The sequence below is a fragment of the Pan paniscus genome, chromosome 20 (assembly GCF_029289425.2).
Source record: "Pan paniscus chromosome 20, NHGRI_mPanPan1-v2.0_pri, whole genome shotgun sequence".
In the NCBI taxonomy this organism is placed as follows: domain Eukaryota; kingdom Metazoa; phylum Chordata; class Mammalia; order Primates; family Hominidae; genus Pan; species Pan paniscus.
Window position 1 is genome coordinate 28,025,623 of NC_073269.2, and position 27,051 is coordinate 28,052,673.

Genomic DNA, 27,051 nt, shown 5'->3' on the forward strand with positions numbered 1-27,051 from the left:
TCTGAGAACGGGAACAAGACAAGGATGCCCACTCTCACTACTCCTCTTCAACACAATTCTGGAAGTCCTAGCCAAAGCAATAAGACAGGAAATAAAGGGCATCCAAATCAGTAAACAAAAGGTCAAACTGCCCCTGTTTGCTGATGATATAATCATTTACCTTGAAAACCCTAAGGACTCCTGCAGAAAGCTCCTAGAACTGATAAAATAATTCAGCAAAGTTTCTGGATACAAGATTAACCTACACAAATAAGTAGCCCTTTTGTTCACCAACAGCAACCAAACAGAGAATTAAATCAAGAACTCAACCCCTTTTACAATAGCTCAACAAAAATAAAATACTTAGGAACACACCTAATGAAGGACTCAGAAGACCTCTACAAGGAAAACTACAAAGCACTGTTGAAAGAAATAGTAGATGACACAAATGGAAACACATCCCATGCTCATGGATGAGTGGAATCAATATTGTGAAAATGACCATACTGCCAAAAGCAATCTACAAATTCAACACAATCTCCATCAAAATACCATCATCATTCTGAAGATGGTGAGTTGGAAAAACAGAGTTGGAAAAAACAATTCTAACATTCATATGGAGCCCCCATAGACAAAGGAAGTCTAAGCAAAAAAAAAAAAAAAAAAAAAAATATGAAGGCACCACACTACCTGATTTCAAACTATACTGTAAGGCCATAGTCACCAAAACAGCATAGTACTGGTATAAAAATAGGCACATAGACCAATGGAACAGAGAACCCAGAAATAAACCCAAATAGTTACAGCCAACTGATCTTCAACAAAGCAAACAAAAACATAAAGTGGGGAAAGAACACCCTTTTCAACAAATAGTGCTGGAATAATTGGCTAGCCACATGTAGGAGAATAAAACTGGATCCTCATCTCTCACCTTATACAAAAATCAACTCAAGATGACTTAAGAACTTAAACCTAAGACCTGAAACTGTATAAATTTTGGAAGATAACATTGGAAAAACCCTTCTAGGCATTGGCTAGGAAAAAATTTCATGACAAAAATCCAAAAGCAAATGCAGTAAAAACAAAGATAAATAGCTAAGACCTAATTAAATTAAAGAGCTTTTCACGGCAAAAGGAACAGTCAGCAGAGCAAACAGACAACTCACAGTGTGGGAGAAAATCTTAACAATTTATACACCTGACAAAGGACTAATATCCAGAATCTACAATGAACTCAAACAACTCAGTAAAAAAAAAAATTCCCATAAAAAAGTGGGCCCTTGATTAGACAATTCTCAAAAGAAGATATACAAATGGCCAACAAACATAGATTTTAAAAAGCTCAACATCACTAACGATCAGGGAAATGCAAATCAAAACCACAATGTAATACCACCTTATTCCTGCAAGAATGGCCATAATCAAAAGATTAATAAACTGTAGATGTTGGCATGGATGAGGCAATCAGGAAACACTTCTACACTGCTGATGGGAATGTAAACTAGTACAGCCACTATAGAAAAGAGTGTAGAGATTCCTTAAAGAACTAAAAGTAGAACTACCATTTAATCCCACCACTGGGTATCTACCCAACAGGAAAAGAAGTCATTATTTGAAACATACAACAATGAAACAGAGAACCCAAAAATAAACCCAAATACTGATTATAGAAAAACATACTTAAACATTCATGTTTCTAGGAGCACAGTTCACAATTTCAAAATCGTGGAACCAAACAAAATGCCCATCAATCAATGAGTAGATAAAGAAGGTGTGGTGTGTATATATGTGTGTATATATATATATGTTGGGATACTACTCAACCACAAAAAGGAATGAATTAACAGCATTTGCAATGACCTGGATGAGATTAGAGACTATTATTCTAAGTGAAGTAACTGAGGAATGGAAAACCGAACGCTGTGTGTCCTCGCTGATATGTGGGAGGTAAGCAATGAGGACACAAAGGCATAAGAATGATACAATAGACTTTGGGGACTTGGGGGAAGAGTGGGAAAAAGGAGGGATAGAAGACAACATATATGGTGCAGTGTATACTGCTCAGCTGATGGGTCTATCAGGATCTCACAAACCACTAAAGAACTTACTCATCCAACCAAGTATCACCTGTACCCCATTAAATTATGGAACAATGAAATTTTTTTAAAAATTATTCTTATAATTACAGACTAGCTCACATAATGAATACTTCATAAACTATTACACAGGCTGGACACAGTGGCTCATGCCTGTAATCCCAGCACTTTGGGAGGCCAAGGTGGGTGAATCACCTGAGGTCAGTAGTTTGAGACCAGCCTGACCAACCCTGTCTCTACTAAAAATATGAAACTTAGCTGGGCATGGTGGCAGGCACCTGTAATCCCAGGTACTTGGGAGGCTGAGGTAGAAGTATTGCTTGAAACTGACAGGCCAAGGTTGCAGTGAGCCAAGATAGCACCATTGCACTCCAGCCTGGGCTATACAGCAAGAGTCCGTCTCAAAAAAAAAAAAAAAAAAAACTATTAAACAAACAAACAAAAAGAAAATTATAAGTCTAACATGAGTAATAGTCAACTTAAAACAGAGAATTTTCATGGGGAGATTCTGAAGCATAAGCCAAGGATTATACAGTAATAAATTCAATACAAAGCAGACAGAATAGATTTGCTTTCAGCATTTTTGAGAATTTTTTTTCTAGTAAATTAGACACCTTCTTAAAATGATTTATTTTGTTCCAATATTGCTTTTTTCTGCTACAAATAGTTTCAAACTTACGATAACACAAATACATTTACTCCAAAATTTATTTACACCTAAGATTTATCTTTAGACTAATAGATGTATATTTAACTCTGTAAATCAATACTAACAGTCCATATGTGCATGCAAGCAGAGGCCACATGTTCAAAGAAAAATATATTAAAATTTTAAAAAATGTTTCCTCAGGACTCAGAAATGCATGGATTTTACTTATGTTTCTACATAATTTTCATTATGACCATAAAAATGATCCTGCAGTCAATAACAATTTAATTGTACATTTAAAAATAACTAAAACTGTAGAAATGAATTGCTTGTAATACAAAGAATAAATGCTACAGGTAATGGATACCTATTTTCCTCTAATATGATTACATATTGCATGCCTGTATCAAAATATACCATATATGGCATACGCATATACACATATTATGTATCCACAAAAATTAAGAAAAATAAATTTAAACGTGAAAATGAGAATAAAAGTTTCACCTATAGGAACAATATTCTGTAACTTATTGACAATTTAAAGTCACTGGCAAAAAAGATTACTAGAGATTTCAGTCCGTTATCTTACCAAATAATATATTGTTACCATCTTTTACCTGCACCCTTGAGTAAGGTGGAATAGGCTAAAGTTAGTGGCATAACACTTCAATGAATTCATGATAGTATTTAAACTGTTAAAAATGTTTAAATGGAAAGTTAAGTTGACAGAAAATTTATAATTTAAGAGTATAATTAATATTATTCCATAAAAGTACAATTAATAACATACTAACTTAAACAAAATTTAAAACTGTTTTTCTTTCCTAATAATGCAGATTACTCTGAACACCTACCTCATACATCACTCAATGTTATAAGTTAACCACAAATAGCCTCTCCACTTAAATTTTCATCATGAGTCCTACATTATAATGTCCTTACCCTTCCATAGAAAAGGTCATAAATAACACCTACCTAAAAAAAAGAATCTTTCGTATCATTTATGCAGCAATGATTAGTCACATATTTTCACATGTGAATACACCAGGAACGATGAAACAGCATGAAGTAATTTAAGACATTAATTCCATTATTATTCACTTTTTAAAAATTCCATATTTTCACAAAAAGTATACTTTGAGTGTAATTATATCTCTCCAAAAATTTTTTTTAAAGTTATATACAAATAATGTTTATATGAACTTTAGTCTGTATTTTTTATACTCAGCATTCTGATTTAGTATAATGTCTAAAGTTTGAGTGTCCTAGATGTTTCTACTGTGAATGATTCCCTGATATTTACATAGAACTAACTTTGGACTGAACATCTTTCATATTTAATGCATCTGCAAAAATACATTTTAGTATAAACTCTTTGGTGTTTCATAATTTGCAGTTTTTGAAAAAAATGTTTTTCCAAATTTATTACATTGGCAGGGTTTTCTTCAGTATAAACTCCTTGATGTTGAACAAAATTTTAACAACTGCCTCAAGATTTTCCTCTAGTACAAAATGTGTGCAATACGATCTGTGATACAAGCAAAGATATTACAACCCTCTTCATATTGGTAATGCTTTTTCAAAATAAATACTCTTCTGCACTTTATAGACATATTTTCTGAGAGATCTTTTGATAGTAATTAAACTTTTAATGCTTTTATTTAGTATGAACTCTGATTTTGAGTAAGATTTGAGCAGGTATTAATGGCTTTTTTGTCAATATTTGTACATTGGTTCTCAAGTATAAATGCTTTACAGTGCAATAAGATGTGAGCATTGGTTAGAAGCTTGGCCACATTGTTCACACCGCCAATTTTCTCAGTATGAATTATCTCATCTATAATCAAGTGTGACAATCATTTAAAGGCTTTGTCACATTCTTCACATTTCTAGAATTTGTTGGCAACAAGTTTTTATGTTTAGAAAAGTTTGAGGTGTTGTCAAAAGCATTGTCTTTTCTTTCAGGTTTGTAGAGTTTCTCTCCAATATGAATAATCTTATGTCTGTTAAGAATTGAGGACTTTTTTAGGCTTTCCGTATTATTCACCCTTGTAAGATTTTTCTCCAATATGACTTATCTGTAGTAATAAGTGAGGACTGGTTAAAGGCTTTGCCAAATTTTTTCCATTTGTAGGGTTGCTGTCCAGTATGAATTTTCTTATGTGTAGTTAGGGATGAGGATGAGAAAAAGGCTTTCCCACATTCTTCACATTTGTAGGGTTTTACTCCAGTATAAACTACCTCAATGTTTATTAAAAGTTGAAGATAAGTTAAAAGATTTGCCACATTATTCATATGATCAGGGTTTCTCTCCAGTATGAATTTTCTTATGGTTAGTAAGAATTGAAGACTGGTTAAAGGTTTTGCCACATTCTTCACATTGGTAGGGTTTCTCTCCAGTATGAACAATCGTATGTTTAGTAAGATTTGAGTAATGATTAAAAGCTTTGCCACATTCTTCACACTTGTAAGGTTTCTCTCCAGTATGAATTATCTTATGGTTAGAAAGGATTGAAGACTGGTTAAAGGTTTTGCCACATTTTTCACATTTGTAGGGTTTCTCTTCAGTATGGATTATCTTATGTTTAGTAAGAGTTGAGGACGAGTTAAAGGCTTTGCCACATTCTTCACATTTGTAGGATTTCTCTCCAGTATGAGTTATCTTATGTGCAGTAAGGGTTGAGGATTGTCTAAAAGCTTTGCCATACTCTTCACATTTGTAGAGTTTCTCTCCAGTGTGCATCCTCTTATGTATAGTTAGGGTTGAAGATCGGCTAAATGCTTTGCCACATTCTTCACATTTGTAGGGTTTCTCTCTAGTATTAATTTTCTTATGTTCAGTAAGGTTTGAGGACCATATAAATGCTTTGCCACATTCTTCACACTTGTAAGGTTTCTCTCCAGTATGGATTATCTTATGTGCACTAAGATTTGAGAATCGATGAAAAGTTTTGCCACATACTTCACATTTATAGGGTTTCTCTGCAGTGTGCATTCTCTTATGTTTAGTTAGGGTTGAGGACCATACATATGCTTTGCCACATTCTTCACATTTGTAGCATTTCTCTCCAGTACGAATTATCTTATGTGTAGTAAGGGTTGAGGATTGGCTAAAAGCTTTGCCACATTCTTCACATTTGTAGGGTTTCTCTCCAGCATGCATCCTCTTATGTTTAGTTAGGTTTGAGGACCATACATATGCTTTGACACATTCTTTACATTTGTAGAGTTTCTCTTCAGTGTGCATCCTCTTATGTATGGTTAGGGTTAAGGATTTGTTAAATGTTTTGCCACATTCTTCACACTTATAAGATTTCTCTCCAATATGAATTATCTTATGTGTAGTAAGATTTGAGGATAGATTAAAAGCTTTTCTATATTCTTCACATTTGTAGGGTTTTTCTTCAGTATGAATTTTCTTATGATTAGTAAGGGTTGAAGACCAATTAAAGGTTTTTCCACATTCTTTACATTTGTAGGACTTCCCTGTAGTATAAATGCTTTTATGCTGGGTTTTGTGTGAAAGCATGCAAAATGATTTGACACATTTTTTACATTTGAAAGGTTTCCTTCCAGTGTGTCTTATGTCTGTTTGAATTTACAAATTTATAAAAGACTTTCAAACATTTACCGCATTGAAATACTTTGCTCTGGGTAGTTGTGTAACACAGGTTAAGTCCATTATAACCTTCTTTGTGCACCTTAAGCTCATCCACACTTTGAACCTTTTCTTAACTGTAAATTCTGATGTCCACATTTTTCATATCTTCTTGGTATTACTTTTTGAAAAGAATCTTCCATGCCCTGTTCTGGCCAAAGGTCTTGAGCAACATGAGAACATATACCTGAAAAAAATTTTTTATAAATTACTCCACTTACTAGACTCACATGAATATAGTTTAAAAATCTTACCTATAAATTTATACCATCTACATAAATGAAATGGCTTTGCAAAATACCACAGGCCCTAATTCTTTCACAGACATATAAATGTAACAAAAACATAGAGACCAAAATACATCTGTGGAAAATTTATGAGTTAATTGTGTGCAGTGTCCCAGATGAGCACAATGTGAAAAACCACATAGAAGAAAAAGAGAAGTCTGATAAATTTACCCAACACAGCTTTTCCTGCTTCTCACTGTAACATAATGCCTTTAGAAAGGGCAGCCTGGCCAGCATGGCGAATCCCCATCTCTACTAAAACTACAAAATTTAGCTGGGTGTGGAAGTGTGTGCCTGTAATCCTAGCTACTCAGGAGGCTGAGGCTGGAGAATCGCTTGAACCTGGGAGGTGGAGGTTGCAGTTAGCTGAGGTTGCACCAGTACACTCCAGCATGTCGGGAGGATAGAGCAAGGCTCTGTCTCCAAAAAATAAAAATTAAAAGGAAACAGTGATGTGCCATTTACAAACACAGTCTTATGAGATAATCTGTGAACAGTTAACAAAAATTTTGCAGGCCATAAGGGAACTGTGTGATGTAGTCATAAAAAAGTTGTGAAAAAAAGCAGCTATTAAGTGAGAATAATACCATCAGTCAATCTGTCCTGCCAAATAAAAATATAGAAACTTTCCAAAATAAACAAATTCTAAAACAGTAGTTGGTACTGCTTATGTCCTACATATAAAGGGTGCTGAAAATAGTTTATTTTACTGAAAATAACATGATTCAAAAAAACACCACATAATCATACAAAAATAATTTTCTGGGAAAACATACACAAATAAACAAAATTAGAATTTCTGAGCATTATCCTAGTGGTGCAAAAAACATTTCTAATTATTCTCTGAAATTTGAAAGAAAAAAGTATAGAAATAATTATAAATATCTGTTAATGAATACACAACACAAAAAGACATAACTAGCAACGTCAATGACAAATTTGAAGGAAGATGAAAAAGAATTTTTGTATGCAACTTATTTTTTTACCAGATTAAAATATATTGTTGTATTTTTTAGAGGTTATATGTAATCCCCAAAGTACCACAAACATATTTGTATAAATACACAAAAGAGGTTGGGTGCTGTGGTTCATGCCAGTAATCCCAGCACTTCGGGAGGCCGAGGCAGGTGGATCATGAGGTCAAGAGATTGAGACCACCCTGGCCAACATGGTGAAACCCAGTCTCTACTAAAAATGCAAAAATTAGCCAGGCGTGGTGGCAGATGCTTGTAGTCCCAGCTACTCAGAAGGCTAAGGCAGGAGAATCGCTTGAACCCAGGAGGCAAAGGTTGCAGTGAGCCGAGATCATGCCACTGCACTCCCACCTGAGTGAAAGAACAAAACTCCATCTCAGAAAAGAAATTTAATGATTAAAAAAGACTGGAAGTAGACATTCCATGCAAACATTAATCAGAGGACAGCATAAATAGTCAAAATAATCATACACAAGCTCCATCTTAAGTCAAAAAGTATAATATTTTATAAAATGTACTTGAAATTAAAACTCCAAAGAAACAAAGAAGAACATCAAAAAATAATAGATTCATTAACTGGGAAGCTATTACAAATTTCTCTGTGTGTGTGTGAGTGTGTGTGTGTGTCTCACATTAGTGTTCCAAATATATAAAGCCAATATTGACAGAATGGAAGAAACACAAAGAAAGCAGTATAATTATAGAAAGATATTTTAATACCACACTTTCTGTAACAAAAATAAAACAAGAATGTTAATAAGGGAATAGACTACTTAAAGGCAGTATAAAACAATTATTCCGAACAGAGTTATGGAGAACACTCCTCAACAACATCAGAATACACACCCTTCTCAATAGCTCATATAACATTTTCCTTGATAGACCACATCTTAGGCCACAAAGGAAGTCTTACCAACATTTTTAAAGGTAAAATTCCATGAACTACTTTCTATGACCAAAATGATATGAGAGTATACTATGATGAGAACAAAAATGAAAAATTTACAAATGCACAGAAATTAAACAACACACTCTTAAGTGTGCTCTTACACAAAAGTTGAAATAGTTAAATTGTGAAGAGGTCCATTGTGCTCAATGCAATTTACATATTTAATGCAATGTTTTCCAAATTTCTCATTGCATTTTTGAAGAAATAGAAACAACAACCCCAAAAGTATATAGAATCCCAAAAGACTATAAAGTGTCCAACAATCTTCAAAAAAAAGAAAAAAATGCTGGAGGCATTTAAGTTAATTCAAAATACATTACAAAGCTACAGAATTAAAATGATTTGCTATTAGTATAAAGGTAAAAAAGTAGACATAAAATAGAATGCAGCACACATACAAACTTTCACATATATGGTCATATAAGGAGTCATTTACATACTCATAATTATTGCAGCATTGTTACTGTAAGCCAATAGGTGAAAGCAACGCAAATTTCTTTCACCAAATCATTCAGCAGATGTAATTTGAAATATAAAAATTGTGAGGCCAGGTGCGGTGGCTCAAGCCTGTAATCCCAGCACTTTGAGAGGGTGAGGCGGGCTGATTACCTGAGATTGAGAGTTCAAGACCAGCCTGACCAACATGGAGAAACCTAGTCTCTATTAATAATACAAACTTAGCCAGGCGTGGAGACACATGCTTGTAATCCCGGGTACTTGGGGGGCTGAGGCAGTAGAATCGCTTGAACCTGGGAGGCAGAGGTTGCGGTGAGCCAAGATCATGCCATTGCACTACAGCCTGGGCAACAAGGGGGAAAACTCCGTCTAAAAAATGAAATAGAAAAATGAAAAAAAATTCTGGAATATCACTCAGTATTCAAAAAGAAGGAAATATTCTGCCAACTATAAATATAAATCTTGATGGCATTATGCAAAATGAAATGAGCCAGCCACAAAAAGAGACTGTATGAGATACATGAAGGAGTTACACTTTTAGAAACAAAGAACAGAGTGATATTTGAAAAGTGCCATAAAACAGAAAAAACTGGGGCCAGGCATGGTGGCTCACACCTGTAATTTCAGCACTTTGGGAGGCCAAGGCAGGTGGATCACCTAAGCTCAGGAGTTTGAAACCAGTCTGGCCAACATAGCAAAACTACGTCTACTAAAAATGCAAAAATTAGCCAGGCATGGCAGTTGGCACCTGTAATCCCAGCCACTCAGGAAGCTGAGGCACTAAAATTGCTTGAACCTGGAAGGTGGACGTTGCAGTGAGCTGAGATCATGCCACTGCTCTCCAGTGTGGGTGACAGAGCAAGACTCTGGAAAATTTGGTAGACAATGGAAAAATTAGTAGTTGTTTAATATGTATTAAGATTTAGCTTTACAAGATAAAAATGTTTTAGCAATATGTTCCATGACAATGTCACAATAAACTGAATATTTAAAAATATTTTGTGGTAAATTTTGTTATGTTTTATTGACAAGTAAAAATAAACAATAATACCTAAAAGATATATAGTTATGATAGTTTTAAATTATATTCAAATCCAAATGTGTTTCTCCCATGCAAAAATCACATATATTCACAAATTAATAGGATGTTGAAATTACAAGAATTTCATGACTTCTCATCTACACAGGATTAAAAAACCATTCACAACAAACCTTCACAACAAATATACAAGTTATAAAAAAAAAACAAGGATAACATTTTTCCAGGCAAATAGAGATAATTCTATTGGAAAAGACATATGGCTAATTCATATATGATTTTGCTCCACAATGTCTTAAATTGTACAAAGTTAAATATTGGCATGCACAATTAGAATATATACTAAAAAATCAAAACACAATTAACAGATGTGTTGTGACATACCCTCAAATACATATTTATATATTATATACAAAAATATAAAATTGCAAAATAAAATTAAAACATGGAATGTAAAACTTATTAGATACCATCAACTAGATCAATATATTCATTAAGGAAGAAGAATATGAGAAAAAAATAATAGAGGTTACTTGAAGATAAAAAAGGGTGAGAACTTTCCACATTTTGACTTAATAAAAGAAAAAATTCTAACCAATAATATTTGATTTAAATTTATTTCACTTTAAAAAGGAGATGAAAATAAAAAAAAATCCAAGATAAAGGGTGAGGGTGTTCATCACCACTAGCACAGTTTTATGAAAAAATGCTACATGGGGGCAGGCACTGTGGGCTCATGACTGGAATCTATAGTTTTAGGAGGCCAAGGCTGTCAGAACACTAGAGACCAGGAGTTTCAGATCACGCTGAGTAATCCAAAGAGACTCTGCATATAACAAAAAAAATGCTAAAATGAGCCAATTTTGTTTAAAAATAAAATACTGGACAGCATCATAAAACCATACATAAAACAGAGCACTCTATTAAATGCAAATATACAAATATAGAACTCTTTACTATCATAATGATGATGTATACAAGTCTTAAAGCTATTCTGTAGAGTATTTAAAACAGAAAAACCACCATAAATGTTAATATACAATATAAAATAATTTTTAATATTAATAACAAACTGAAAAATATAGAGGTATAATTTTTATATTCAATTTAAGTTGTCATGAGATTTAAATATATTGTTTTAATTTTAAGATGTTTCATGTAAACTCCATTTTTTAAGATGATATGGTTTGGCCATGTCCCAACTCAAGTCTCATCTTTAATTCCCACATGTTGTGGGGGGAACGTGGTGGAAGGTAATTGAATCATGGGGGCAGGTCTTTTCTGTGCTGATCTCACGACAGTAAATAAGTCTCATGAAATCTGATGGCTTTATAAGGCAGAGTTTTCCTCCACAAGCTCTCTTTCTTGTCTGCCAACCAGGTGAGACATGCCTTTCACCTTCCAGCATGATTGTAAGGTCTCCCCAGTCATACGAAACTGTAAGTCCAATAAACCTCTTTCTGTTGTAAATTGCCCAGTCTCAGGTTATATCTTTATCACCAGCATGAAAACAGACTAATACACAAGATGGTTATGAAGATAATATTTATAGAAACTATGCAAAACAAAATGTAAAAAATAATTGAAGCACGTCACTACACAATTAAAATAAAATTTAAGGCAATAAAACAATATATTAAAAAACCCACTGAGGAATACATAAAACAATAACAATAAAACTAATAACTTCATTTTAATAAATAATTTTAAATATAAATTAATTAAACTACTTAATAGAAAGGTAATCTCAGGACTTTCGGAGGTTAAGGTGGGCTAATTACTGGATCTCAGAAGTTTGAGACCAGCCTTGGCAATGTGGCAAAACTTTGTCTCAACCATACATACAAAAAAACTAGCTGGGTGTGATGCTACACACTACCTGAGAGGCTACACACAACTACCTGAGAGGCTGAAATGACAGAATCTTCTGAGTTTGGGAGGTTGAGGCTTCTGTGAGCCATGATCACACCACTGCAAACCAGCCTGGTTGAGAGTGAGACCTATCTCAAAAATAAATGAATAAACAAGTAATTAAATGAAATTATAAAAAGAAAAAATAAAATGCCTTAGTGGCTTAAGAAAAAGCCACCTACAAGGGACTCATTTTAGCACTGAGTTAAATAGGCTGAAAACCACATGGTGAAAAAAAAATTTATTTTATGAAAATAGTAACTACAATTGGGTACTAGACATAATATCCTTTAAGTCAAGTGCTAATGTGAGACAAACATTGATAGTATATATTGGTAAAATGAATTGATTTACCACAAATCTATAACTATTCTTTCTTTCTTTCCTTCTTTCCTTCTTTTTCTTTCTTTTTCTTTCTTTCTTTCTTTTCTTTCTTTCTTTCTTTCCTTTCTTTATGTATGTGTATATATAACATCAGACTCCAAAATATATAAAGCAAATATTAACAAAAGTAAAGCAAAAAATACATAGCAACATAATAATTGTAGACATCAAGACCCCATTTTCCATCATAGAAAACTCACATAGAAAAATCAATTAAAAAACAGAAAACCTAGACAACATTATAGACTGTATTAATTATTTTGCATATAGAGGAATACTTGAGAGTGGATAATTTATAAAGAAATAATGACTTCACCATTTCTGCACATATAAATACAGATAAATATTTAATAGGGGGATAATGCCTCCTAGAAAATGGGTGAAAATATTTACAAATCATATGTGATAGGAGTCAATATTCAAAAAATATAAACAACTTTTAAAACCGAACAATAGCCAGGTGCGGTGGCTCACATTTGTAATCCCAGCGCTTTGAAAGGCCGAGGCAGGCAGATCACGAGGTCAGGTGTTCAAGACCAGCCTGATCAACATGGCAAAACTCCATCTCTACTAAAAATACAAAAGTTAGCCAGGTGTGGTGGCATGCGCCTGTTATCCCAGCTACTCAGGTGACTGAGGTGGGAGAATCACTTGAAACCGGGAGGTGAAGGTTACAGCCTAGGCGACAGAGCAATACTCCATCTCAAAACAAACAAACAAAACAATAAAGTTGAATAACTTTATTTAGAAATAGGCCAATAATTGAAATAAATTTTCATCAAAACATTTGAAAGGACACACAAAACTAATTTGTAGAGAAATGCATAAAAATCACAATGAAAAACAAAATCCCCTCACACTCATTTAAATGGCCACTATCAATTTTTTAAAAACACCAAACCTGTCGATGATGCAATAAAAATGAAACCCTTGGCCGCGCATGGTGGCTCAAGCCTGTAATCCCAGCACTTTGGGAGGCCGAGGCGGACAAATCATGAGTCAGGAGTTCAAGACCAGCCTCACCAACATGGTGAAACCCCATCACTACTAAAAATACAAAGTTAGTTGGGTTGATTGTCAGTGGAAAATAAGGATGCACCCATTATTTTATAACGTTATAAATGTACTTCAAATAATTAAAAATAAATTATCAAATACAGCAATTCCATTTATGAATCTATATCTAAAATATGCAACATAGGACCTTGAAGACATGTTCGATACAATGAAATATTATTCAGCCTTAAAAAAAATCTTCTCACATTTAAAGATACACTCTGAGAATATTATGTCAACTGAAATAAGCCATAATGAAATGATGGATGTTATGAGTTCACTTATTTAAGACATATAAAATAGTCTCATTCATCAAAACAGAATGTAGAAGGGTGGTTCTCAAGGGATGGAGAGAGTATAAAATGGATAAATGTTATTTAATGGATACTGAGTTTTAGTTTTACAAGATGTAAAATTTCAAGAAGTCTTTTGCATAACAATGTGAATATACATGACATGCCTAAAATATACATTTTGTTTTTGTTTTTGTTTTCAGACTGGGTCTCAATCTGTAACCCAAGATTGTGTGCAATGGCGCAATTATGGCTCACTGCAGCCTCAGATTCCCAGGGTCAAGTAATCCTGCCCCTCAATCTCTCAAGTAGCTGGGACCACAGGTGCACACCACCGTGCCTAGCTATTTCTTAGAAAAAAAATATTATTAGAGAGGGTGTCTCCATATTTTGCCGAGGCTGGTCTCAAACTCTTGGGTTCAAGTAATCCCCCTGTCCTTGCCTCTCAAAATCCTGGTTTTACAGATGTGAGCCACCACCATGCCTGGCCCTGACATGTACATTTAAATAGATTTAAGAAGGTAAATTATGTTGTGTGTTTTTACAACAATTTTTTTTTTAAACTGGAAAAAATACAGAATTATAAATCTTTTTAAAAATTACCTTCGGATCACAAAAGTGTTTCTCTCACACAAAGGAAATACATATTCATCATTAAACACATGGTGAAAATAAGACTATTTCCAAGGCCACTCACTTAGAAAAGATAAAACCAACATTGAAAATGAGCTAAGAGGCAGGGCAAGGTGGCTCATGCCTGTAATCCCAGCATTTTTGGTGGCCAATGTGGGCAGATCATCTGAGATCAGAAATTCCAGACCAGCATGACAAACATGGAGAAAGCCCACCTTTACTAAAAAAAAAAAAATACAAAATTATCTGGGTGTGGTGGCATATACCTGTAATCCCAGCTACTAAGGAGCCTGAGGCAGGAGAATCACTTGAACCAGGGAGGCGGAGGTTGCAGTGAGACGAGATCCTGCATTGCACTCCAGGCTCAGCAACAAGAGCAAAACTCCATTTCCAAAAAAAAAAAAGAAAATGAGCTAAGAATGTATGAATGTATACAAGATAAGGTATAGCCAAAATTGGGGTCATATTTGCAGTTAAAAACACACACATATATATAATTTGATTGTGATACACATGGCTCATTTATCTTTTAATTAAAACGTACATTAACTTATAGTATACAAACAACTGCTAATTGTCTAAAATTATAATACTTAAATAATAGCAATAGACACAATAAACTGATGTTAACAAACTTACACTAAAAAGCACACTAACGTACAACTGCAAGACAATAATAACAGAAATGCTTAGTCATAAAATCTAGTTGGCAACATTAATGTACATTAACAAATAATTTGTGTAGATAACTGCAATGTTTGACTGTAACTGTGCATTCATGGAAGGCAGGCATTTGAAATTACTGGCATCCATTTTATGGCAATAAAATTTCAGAGAAAATGCAGAACAATCATAAATGGGAGATGCTAATGAGAAACTTTTAATAGATTTAAGCATTTAAAAAAACTAGTGCCAATTTTTACGTTTTAAATATACGCTATTTTTAAACAAAATATAACTACTGTAATCCAAGTTTAGAAGCAAAGAAAATCCTTACATTGCTTTTATATATATATACACTTATATATATGTATATATATACACATATGGTTAGAGCCTCCTATATAAAATGAATATTTGGGGAATAAATTATGTTATTATTTAGATATAGGCTGATAAAAGTTGTTGAAAATTCTATAATTCCTTTTTGTCTGCCTGCACACTAATTATCTAATTTAATTCAGGCACAACATGTAAATTCTAGTATAGTACCCTAAATTTCTGAATCTAAAATTACAGACAAATTTGAAGTAGAAAATAGAAAGTAAAAATGTATATGGAGAGTGACATTAATAAGATTTTTTTAAAAAGGTGCCCTACTTGCTTATCCCCTGAAAGCAAGAAAATTTGTCAGCCATTCCTGATAAAAACGCCTTTATGAGAGAACCAGGCATCATGGTTCACACCTGTAATGACAACTACATGGCAAAATAAAGTAGGAGAATTGCCTGCAGTCAAAATATTAAGACCTGTCTGGGTTATGTAGGAAGACCCCCATTTCAAAAATAAGTGCCTTTAAGAGAGCTCTGAGATCCAGGAAGGGAGCTGTGAAACTCTGCTGAAGCCCAAGACTGAAGGTAATTCTGTTTAGAAGACAGGCCCTCATTCAGGTGGCAAACTACAGGACTACTGTTTTTGGTTACAGACAAGAAAACGTTCCGCCTAACTTGGTTCCACTGAGAATTTTAAACTTACTCTGTAACAATCCCAAACTCTTCCCAGCCATAGTCTGGGGGGGGTCTTGCCCTTCCAGAGGCCTGGAGGAAGACCTGCATTTATAGCCATGCAGCAGGCCTGCAGACCTTGGCCCTTACTGTGGTCCCTGAAGCAGTTCCATGATGCAGTTCCAGCTCCCTGAGCCACAGTTCATGGCTGGTTCTGCCCATGTAGAAACCCAAAGTGACCTGGGAAAATCCTCTCTTGTACTTGGTGAAAGCCATGCTCATCCACATCCTGATATAAAGCCCACCATATGCAGACCTGACTGCAGAAACCTGCCCTTGGGTTTGCCCTGCAGAGCAAAGTCCTGAAGGATATTCACTCTGTCCAAAAATTAAATGAGAATTACAACTATCCAAGCCCCTTTTAACAAGCCCACTTAAATGGATTCTTGTGCAAATCCAGAAGGCTTAAAACAAACCTAAAACCCCTCTTCACTACAAACCCAGAGGCATTCTATCACTCTGGTGGCCCAACAAAAATAGATTTTTCCTTTCTGAAACCAGTTTATAAAATCCTGAAGAGGTGTTTGCTCCTTCAAATTTACACACACCAATGCAAAACTATTGTTTCTTATTGTCAATGCTTCTATTTTAACATTGCACTGAAGGCATGTGAAAGAAGAAATAGTCAAAAGAAAAATTTAAAGTCATTGAAGTTGAAGTGCAGTAAGTAAAATGTTTGTTTGTAGATCATGTAATATTAAATATACAAAAAATAAAAAGTACATAAAAACCTGTTTAAACTAATGAATACACTCAGTTAATTAGCAAAATATAAAATTAACATACAATTCTGAGTAATCATTCCATACACTTAAAACAAACTCTCTGACAGAGGAAAAAACAATCTTATTTATGATAGCATAAAATAATCCATTTTGGAACAAATTTAATTAAGCAGCTCATAAATCTTTTTTTTTTTTTTTTGAGACAAGAGTCTTGCTCTGTCACCCAAGCTGGAGTGCAGTGGCATAATCTCGGCTCACTGCAACCTCCACCTCCCGGGTTCAAGCAATTCTCCTTCATCAGCCTCCTGAGTACCTGGGATTACAGGTGCCCGCCACCATGCCCAGCTAATTTTTGTATTTTTAGTAGAGACAGGGTTTCACCATCTCACTGGTCTTGAACTCCTGATCTCATGATCCACCCGCCTCGGCCTCCCAAAGTGCTGGGATTACAGGCGTGAGCCACCATGCCAGGCCAAGAGCTCATAAATCTTTTAAATGAAAGATATATCAATAAAAAAATTAGACAGGACACAAATAAATTTAAAAATATTTTATTTCTATTGAAAGAATAAGAATTGTGAAAATGCCATATTATCCAAAGTGATCTCTAGATTCAATAAACTCCCTATCAAAATTCCAGATGTGATGCAAAAAGAGAACTTAAAAATAGTTTAGGCCAGGCACGGTGGCACACGCCTGTATTCCCAGCACTTTGGGAAGGCAAGGTGGGCAGATCGCCTGAGGTCAAGAGTTTGAGACTAGCCTGGCCAACATGATGAAACTTCATCTTTACTAAAAATACAAAGTATTAGCCGGGTGTGGTGGCATGTGCCTGTAACCCCAGCTGCTCAGGAAGCTGAGGCAGGAGAATCACTTGAACCTGTGAGGCAGAGGTTGCAGTGAGCTGAGATTGCGCCACTGCACTCCAACTTTGGCAACAAAAGCAAAGGTGTCTCTCAAATAAAATAAAATAACATAAAACAAAATAAAATGGTTTAACAGAGTATCTCAAAATTATGCAGATATGTATCTGTCCACAAAAACAAGAAGTCAGATTGTGCACTCTTTTATATGCCATGAACAGTACTTTGGCTGTCACTGTAAACTTCAACGAAGATTACTGAAGGGAAAGTAGAATTCTTAGAGATTTTATAAGCATAAGCAGAAGATGGCCCTATGTGAGAGTGTAATTTTTAAACAATTTCAGGCTTCCCAGAAACTATTTCCTTAGGAACACAGCTTCCCAAATCGCTTTAAAGACTTACTTTCTTCTTGACTTTGGACTTCTCATCCATGTCGTCTGTTGTATTCACTCTCACCTACCTGGGGGTTCATCCACCATCACATGTCGCTTCATATTCCAGGGCTCTTTTCCTTGCTCCAGACAGGTGATCAGGTCTGGCTTAGAGAAAGCAATACCTGTTTTATTAAAAATAACTAACATGAATTTTGTTCATATTCTCCAATTACCGACTTAGTAATGTGCTTAGTAAAAAGGATATAATAGATTATTCTAATAAGTTTATCCCAATATACTAATTTATAACAGAAATTTTTAAATATTTAGAAAATATTTTAATTTTGTAGGTTCTTAATTTCAGTGCCTGCCACTACTGAATAAAAAATTGGTGAAGCAGATAGATTTTAAGGTGTGAATAACAATATTTTATGCCACTAAGCTTCTGAAATTACCACTAATCTAAAATGAAGGACACAGATCAGCTCAGGAATGTGGAAAGTTCAGGTCAAGATGAAACATCTTCAGTAAATTTTTTCTAAACAGACGACTCCCCAGGATTTTCTTGATAACAGAAATATGAAAGCATAATTACCAGAAAACATTCTACAAAGAGAAATGAAATTTTTATTTTATATTGAGGAATTTTGTATTAAAGTTATCTTCACCCAGGAAGGCCAGGTTTCTGTAGTTCTCTAACATCATCTTCCTATATAAATTCTTCTGTGCAGTGTCCAGGTACTGCCACTCCTCCAGAGAGAATTCTATGGCCACATCCCTAAATGTCAACAGTCCCTGGAAAACACACACAAACACACATATTTACAAAGTGGCTATGAATAGAATTTTTTATTTGACACAAGGTAAAATCAGAAAGTGAATAGAACTGGTTCTGACTTAAAAGAATGACTGAAATTATCCAATAAAATAATTGTCAACACACAAACGTTTTCTAAGGTATTCTCTAACTATGAGATAAGAGAGTGGCATAATATCCACAACCTCAGTGTATATGTGATACTTGTCTGAATGATAAAAGTGTAAAATTGAGGGCATATCACGAACATGTACATTTTTGAGTGCTATATTTACATAATAGAGAATTAGTTGTGTATATTTTTCAGAAGAAAAAGACATAGTTTATATATTTCAGACAAAATAGACATGTTGAGTTAGACGGTACCACTCAAATTTTAATGTGTACAATAAACTGGACATCTTATTAAGGCAGATTATTTTTTCAGGAGATCTGAAATAAAGTCTGAGGTACCAGGCTCTACCAAGCTCACCAGTTATGCCAATGTTTTGGCACCAAAATACTATTTTGTCAAACATCCAGTAAGTGGAAGAGCCTGTGTTTTTTTTTTCAGTTTTTCTGGCCTGTAAACAAAGATGAGAATTTCATTTACCAAAGAAAGATAAATGCAAAGAAAACCTTAAAAAAAAAAAAAGCAGCTGCCAGATTAAATGTGATGGTTTATGCACATCAACTGCATAAAAATACTTAATGAAGAGAAAAATAACTCTATAGTGAAAAACTCTGTAAGAGAGTTAAGTGAGTTATTAACATCAACTGCACTAGGAAAACTTTTTATAGTGTGCTGATCCACCCAGAAGGACACAGCATCACTACTGAGATATGGCCCCTACTAAATTACTGTCTGAATTTAACCATAAGAAAACATCATTTTTATGGAAAGTACAAGATACAGGTATCGTCCATGTTCTACAATTTTTTTTTTTTTTTTTTTTTTTTTTTTTTTTTTTTTTTTGAGACAGAGTCTTGCTCTGTCGCCCAGGCTGGAGTGCAGTGGCATGATCTGGGCTCACTGCGAGCTCTGCCTCCCGGGTTCACGCCATTCTCCTGCGTCAGCCTCCCGAGCAGCTGGGACTACAGGCACCGGCCACCAAGCTAACTTTTTGTATTTTTAGTAGAGACGGGGTTTCACCGTGTTAGCCAGGATGGTCTCGATCTCCTCTCCTCGTGATCTGCCCGCCTCGGCCTCCCAAAGTGCTGGGATTACAGGCGTGAGCCACTGTGCCCGGCCTATGTTCTAACATTTTTAACAGTCATTTTAAGTGGTTCTTTCTTTAGCACCCTAATAAGCAGTTATCTCCTGATATTTTTTCAGAACTTTCCAGGTAATAAATGCCATCCTATTTAAATGAGCATTTTCTTAACCGTGTAACGCATAGAGTTTGAACACAGTATAAGAAATTCTTCTTCAAATGTTTAGCTAGCTTAAGTTTCTTTGCCCTTCTGTTCCCTGTTTTCAAGGCCAGACTTTCTTATTCTGTATGTTCCCCCTGCCCTGGTAAACAACCTTCTCCCAGTTTTTATCTATGGAGCCCACATTCCAAATCCATTACCGACTCTGTGAATTACCCCTCCCGTCGCAATGGCTACTTCTGCCGAAACTGATCTTCCTGCCTTCCCAACCGTATAACTGCATTCCTGCATTTTTCAAGTTAGCCAACTGGGTTTAGTTTAGATTATGCAGTCCAACTCCAGCCAGTGGAGGCAGGACACAGTAACAAGAAAAAGCTGCATCAGAGGTAATAAAAACCCCCTACTTTCCTTTGTTCATGTGCACCCTCCTGCAGCGTAAGCTTTAATTTCCATATCAGAGTTATTAACTTGGTTTTTGAAACTAAAACTAAGTGTTAGAAACATTCAGCAAAATTACTCAAACACAGTGTTCATGTAACGGAAGAACATTTTAAGGCGCTTACACTTTATACCTCAAAGAATAGCAAAAGTATTTATTCCTTTCAGGCAATAAATGTATTATTTTATTATTTGTATTAAAACTCATATAGGAAACAATTAGTCAGCCAGGTGCGGTGGCTTACATCTGTAATTTCAGCACTTTGGGAGGCTGAGGTGGGTGGATGACCTGAAGTCAGGAGTTCGAGACCAGCCGGGCCAACGTGGTGAAATCCCCATCTCTACTAAAAATACAAAAATTAGCCGGGCATGGTGGTGGAAGCCTGTAATTCAATCTACTCGGGAAGCTGAGGCAGGAGAATCGCTTGGACCAGGGAGGCAGAGGCTGCAGTGAGCCAAGATTGCACCATTGCACTCCACCTTGGGCAACAAGAGCAAAACTCCGTTTCAAAAAAAAAAAAAAAATTAGTCACTTGGAAACACTTATAGGAGGCACCAATTTTCATCACATAAAATTTAGCAATAAACTCAAAAATCAAAATAACAGGATACAAGGCCAGGCATGGTGGCTCACGCCTGTAATCCCAGCACTTTCGGAAGTCGAGGTGGATGTATCACTTGAGGCCAGGAGTTCAAGACCAGCCTAACATGGTGAAAACCCATCTCTGCTAAAAACACAAAACATAGCCGGGTGTGGTGGCACATGTTTGTAGTGCCAGCTACTCAGGAGGCTGAGGCAGGAGAATCGCTTGAACCTGGGAAGCGAAAGTGGCAGTGAGCTGAGATTGCACTCCAGCCTGGGCATCGTTGTGAGACTCTATCTTAAAAAACACACACACACACAAACAGGATATAGAACAAAGATATTCACGGTCAAAAATTTACCCTGCTAACAAAAGGAACTGAAGTTTTCAGGAATCTATGTAACCAGTTACCAACCACATTTTGTGTGTGTGTGTGTGGAAATGTATTCATTGTCTACAGCTGAAATTGAAGAGAAATTTTTCTTTGTTTTCTTCCTTGGTAGCTACCATTCTAAAAGCTAGATGGACTGTATGAAATCACTCTGCCATAAAAACACACATCTGAGAAAATTTCTAAACTCACCCTGAGAAAAAAAAGGTAAGTGAAAATTTTCAACAAACAAAATGTATTATTAGATATTAATGTTTTTAAGACTCACCTGCCAGGTGCGGTGGCTCACGCCTGTAATCCCAGCACTTTGGGAGGCTGAGGAGGGCGAATCATCTGAGGTCAGGAGTTCGAGACCAGCCTGACCAACATGGAGAAACCCTGTCTTTACTAAAAATATAAAAAATTAGCCGGGCTTGGCGGCATATGCCTGTAATCCCAGCTACTCAGGAGGCTGAAGCAAGAGAATCACTTGAACCCAGGAGGTGGAGGTTGCGGTGAGCCAAGATGGCACCATTGCACTCCAGCCTGGGCAACAAGAGTGAAACTGTCTCAATTAAAAAAAAAAAAAAGACTCACCTTTTTTATGCCCTTTGTAAATATTTTCTTACCTTTCAAGCTCTACTACTAAAATGCAATATACAATTAAAAAAAAAACAGCTGGGCACAGTGGCTAACACCTGTAATCTCAGCACTTTGGAAGGCCCAGGCAGGTGAGTCACTTGAGGCCAGAAGTTTGAGATCAGCCTGGCTAACATGGTGAAACTCTGACTCTACTAAATATACAAAAACTAGCAGGGAGTGGTGGTGAACACCTGTACTCCCAGCTACTTGGGAGGCTGAAGCATCACCCGAACTTAGGATTTAGAGGTTTCAGTGAGCCGAGATGGCACCACTTCACTCCAGCCTGGGTGACAGAGGAAAACTCTGTCTTAAAAAATAAATAAATAAACCTTAGGTAAAATAGGTGAATAAATCTTTTCAAGGTACAGATATGTCTTATTCATGTGTCAAGTCAGGCCATTCAGTTACTTGAGAGATTGCCCCACCCCACCCTGCACACTTAAGTGCTCAATAACCCCGTCTCAGGAGACTCTGAACTATGCCCCAGAGAGTGCCTCAGGCGCATTTTACTCTGCAAGTTCTTACACCATCTCAATGGAGTCAGCTTTTTGGGGTTTGGTGGTTTTCTTGTCTTTGGAGTGCTGATTTTTTTTCTAGAATTTTTTTAATGTTTTTCTTGTACTATTTTTCTGTCCCCTAAAGGAATCCAGGACACAGAAATTATTTTTCTCGTCAATACTGGTATCTGATTGGCTGACCAGCAATGAGTCTCCAAGAAATGAAAGTTGGGTTGGGTGAAGACAATATTAATGTCTCAAGGGGTTATCTTTGAAAAAAAAAAAAGTACACCAGGAAATGCCTCTTAGCCTGAGGGCATCCATGTGTGCACTTGAGAAGCTACACTCAATACCTCAGGTTGCCCTATGAGCGAATAAGCCCCAGGGCTGATATTCACTAGAGACTCTAGCAGACATAGTTATGGTAGGTATTGTGGTTTATCCCCATACAGTACTGAAATCCAGGTCCAAGAAAACCTGAAGGGTGACTGAAAACACATCACCCTATAATGTTTCTAAAAAAAAAACTTGACCCAAAAACATTCTGATAAGATATCTGTGTCAACGGAAAATAGAAGAAAAAAAAACCCACAGAGATATTTTACAATAGTGTCAGATTATTCTTTGCTTAACTCTCATAGGAAATATGTACCAAAAAAATATTTTTAAATGTGCCATCAAATGCTTTGTCAAAAAATAATTAATTAGCCAGGGGCAGTGGCTCAGGTCTGTAATCCCAGCTCTTTGGGAGGCAGAGGCAGGTGGACTTCTTGAAGCCAGAAGTTCAAGACCAGTCTGGCCAGTATAGTGAAATCCCGTCTCTACCAAAAATACAAAAATTAGCCAGGCATGCTGGCGAGTGCCTATAATTCCAGCTACTTGAGAGATTGAGACAAGAGAATTGTGCCGGGCGCGGTGGCTCATGCCTGTAATCCCAGCACTTTGGGAGGCAGAGGCGGGCGGATCACGAGGTCAGGAGATCGAGACCATCCTGGCTAACACAGTGAAACCCCGTCTCTACTAAAAATACAAAAAATTAGCCGGGGTCCCAGCTACTCGTGAGGCTGAGGCAGGAGAATGGCGTGAACCCGGGAGGCGGAGCTTGCAGTGAGCCAAGATTGCGCCACTGCACTCCAGCCTGGGCGACAGAGCGAGACTCCGTGTGAAAAAAAAAAAAAACAAACAAACCAGAATCGTTTGAGCCCAGGAAGTGGAGGCTGCAGTGAGCCTAGATGAAGCCACTGCACTCCAGCCTGGGCAACAGAGCAAGGCTCTATCTCAAAAGTTAAAAAAAAAAAAAAGATTAATTAAAATAGGTATTAAAATGTATACTAAATGACAAATTGTTGATAAAGTGAATTAGGGAGGGGAAATTGGCATTTGGGAATGTCAGACGAAACTGAAAATTTAGTATTTTACTGCAAGCCAGAGTCAGACTGGAGGAATAGGTGATGAGGAGTGGACTTGAGGCCCTGCTTGTGACACGTGTGAAAAATTCAGAAAAAAAAATCAGTCCCCTGTGGAGTGTGAAAAATCAGTAAGTGGCAGGAAATTAGATTGAGGTGGCTCTAGTCCCCGGATTTCTACTTCAAAAAAAAAAAAAAAAAATCTAAACTGAAGAGCATTTCTTGGTAAATAACTACATTGGAGGAAACAAAATTCAGGCTTAACCAACTATAAACTGCCAGTTAAGCTGATTACATAACCAGCTTTACCTTGATTATAAAAATTAAGAAACTATGCTGGGCGCAGTGGCTCACGCCTGTAATCCCAGCACTTTGGAAGGCCGAGGTGGGTGGATCATCTGAGGTCAGGAGTTCCAGACCAGCCTGACCAACAGGGTGAAACCCCGTCTCTACAAAAAATAAAAAAAAAAAAAAGGCCAAATGTGGTGGCGAGCACCTGTAGTCCCAACTACCAGCGAGGCTGAGGCAGAAGAAACGCTTGAACCTGGGAGGCGGGGATTGGGGTGAGCCACTGCACTCCAGCCTGAGTAACAGAGAGACTTTGTCTCAAAAAATAGAAAATCAAAACAAAACAACAACAAAAAAAACTACATAACCGTACCAAGCCAATTATTGAATTTGGTTTTCTTATAAAAACCTTTCCTTCAAGCGCCTTCCATGAATTGCAAATTACAAACTACAGCAGGGTGCTGCTCAACAATTTTTGAATCACCCTTTGATTAAGTTATTTAATATTTTCGTGGTGATGCCCATAAATTTTTAATAGAAAAAAAAGGGCCTGGGAATCCCACGGACAAAAAGCTCTTCCCATTCGTGAACCTGCACCCCGAGTCAGGATTCTGCCCTGACCTTCCTCCCGTGGTACTTGCACAATCTGGGAGAGATGCGGGGCTGCAGGTCCAGAGCTGCCCAGGGAGGGCTCCAGGCCAGGACATGGTCACTGCGCAGGGAAGAGACAGGCCGTCTGGGGGGCCCGGCTGTCAGTGCAGCCGCCATCTTATGGCTGAAGGGGACTGAGGCCGAGCTGGGCAAGGAGAACACAGGGCGCAGATTGTGGAGCTGACTGCGGAGAGGCCTGAGTCCCATCAACCGCTTCCCACCGGTTCCAACCAGGCTCGTCCCTTCTCTCGGGATGTCGGACTCAGCACTTTCACCATTTCTAGGCTTCCAGGGGGTCCTCGTGTCTCAGTTGTGAATGTCCAATACCTGCAGGTCACAGGGCCACAGAGGCTGGGCCTCTAAAAGCAGAAGACACAGAGCAATGAGGACGACACCGGGAGCAACGACTGCAGCCAGAGGCAAAGACCCCGCCAAATACCGGAAGCTGCCCTGTTCGCTCCAGCTGTGTGTCTGATTGGACAGTTCCCAGGACAGCGTCCCTGATTGGATAACGTTTAAGACCCTGCCTTCTCAGGCCTTGAGTGATGGAAGATGTGGTCAGAGGTTGGACTGAAAGAAGAAAGATTGACAGCCTAAGTTGTAGCCTTTTCAGGCAAGGTTTCTTCCCTGAGCTGAGCCAGGCCCATCCCAGAGCACGGGAAAATTCTCTGTCTTCTTTGCCCTCTCTTTTTTTCAATGTATTCAAAATGTAAACTTTTTTTTTTTTTTTAAACGGAGTTTCGCTCTTGTTTCTCAGGCTGGAGTGCAATGGCACGATCTCGGCTCACTGCAACTTTCGCCTCCTGGGATTAAGCGATTCTGCTGCCTCAGCCTTCAGAGTAGCTGGGACTACAGGTGCACAACACCACACATGGCTAATTTTTGTATTTTTAGTAGAGACGGGATTTCTCCACGTTAGCCAGGCTGGTTTCGGCCTTCTGATCTCAGGAGATGCACCCGCCTCAGCCTCCCAAAGTGCTGGGATTACAGGCGTGATTCACCACAGCCGCCAACTCGATATTATCTTTAAAGCAAAATTAGGAATGCCTCTGTTCTCCAGATATTGGGATATCTGGACAGTCCTAAGTCTGGTTCTGCTTAGTAAACATTAATTCGTTCCCTTAATCATAAACATCTAGAGGCTAGGAATGTCTAACTTGCTGAGAATGCAGCCCAAGTCTCAGCATCATTTTCCTAGCCCTCTCTCAAAATGGAGTCGCTCTGGTATAAATGCTTCTGACATATTTTCCCCCTTGTTTTACAAGAGGACCCTTAATCCTAAGAGTTGCAGAGAGACAAAGATTCACCTGTAAATTTTTCAGGCTGAGTAGGGGCGATGATATTCCTGACCAACTGTTGGGGCCTCTTGCATTCAGAGTAGAGAGAAACTCAGTCAGACAGTGTTTGTATAGTGAAGGTCGTTCATAACTTCAAGTTCCAAAAAAAGGTGATTACTGGAAGACTAATAAATGTCCAATTCAAGAAAGCATTTAGTGAGCTTGTCTTGCATTTCTACACAAAGAGTAAAACCACAATATATTTCACAACAGCAAAGCAAAATTAGTAAAATTATCCCAGGTAAACTAAACAGGAAGGCTCTGCAAGATGTGGGCAGTTGTTGGAACCAAGCTGATACGTGGTTGACTGATAGTGCATAAAAATGGCAGAGATATGAGTGCTTAAAACTTTTATAGCCTGGGTAATATTATGTGAATAGTCTGGAGCATACACACAACATTTGGTTTTGATCAAAGCACAGGTTTCCTTTTGGGTCTCTGTTAAAATGTCTGCATACCCAACAGTTTGTTTGATTATGTAGAGAGGATGAAGTCTGTGCTCACTCAGTAAATAAGTTACTCTCTGCATGATTCCAACTAATTCCCAAAAGTAGAATGCCAATCTATATCTTTATGTTACCCATCCCTTTCATTTCTTCTGAACAGGAGTCAAAG

The 27,051-nt window shown here is 36.9% G+C and overlaps 2 protein-coding genes across 2 annotated transcripts in view; both read right to left on the reverse strand.

The window, feature by feature from the left end:
* The window catches only part of LOC100985080 (zinc finger protein 91), a 254,457-nt gene that overhangs the window by 62,336 nt on the left and 165,070 nt on the right, over positions 1–27,051 (reverse strand). Inside the window, 2 exon segments of the mRNA XM_034946629.4 lie at positions 4,802–4,971; positions 4,973–6,308. Coding sequence (XP_034802520.3) covers positions 4,802–4,971; positions 4,973–6,308 — 1,506 coding nt within the window.
* Positions 9,983–26,152, reverse strand: LOC112437876 (zinc finger protein 100-like). The gene is made up of 4 exons (XM_055104411.2): positions 25,070–26,152; positions 18,722–18,848; positions 18,140–18,235; positions 9,983–10,916 (listed from the first exon to the last, which is right to left on the reverse strand). The coding sequence occupies exons 1-4, from the start codon at positions 25,304–25,306 to the stop codon at positions 10,846–10,848; spliced, it is 531 nt and encodes a 176-aa protein (XP_054960386.2). The 5' UTR covers positions 25,307–26,152; the 3' UTR covers positions 9,983–10,845.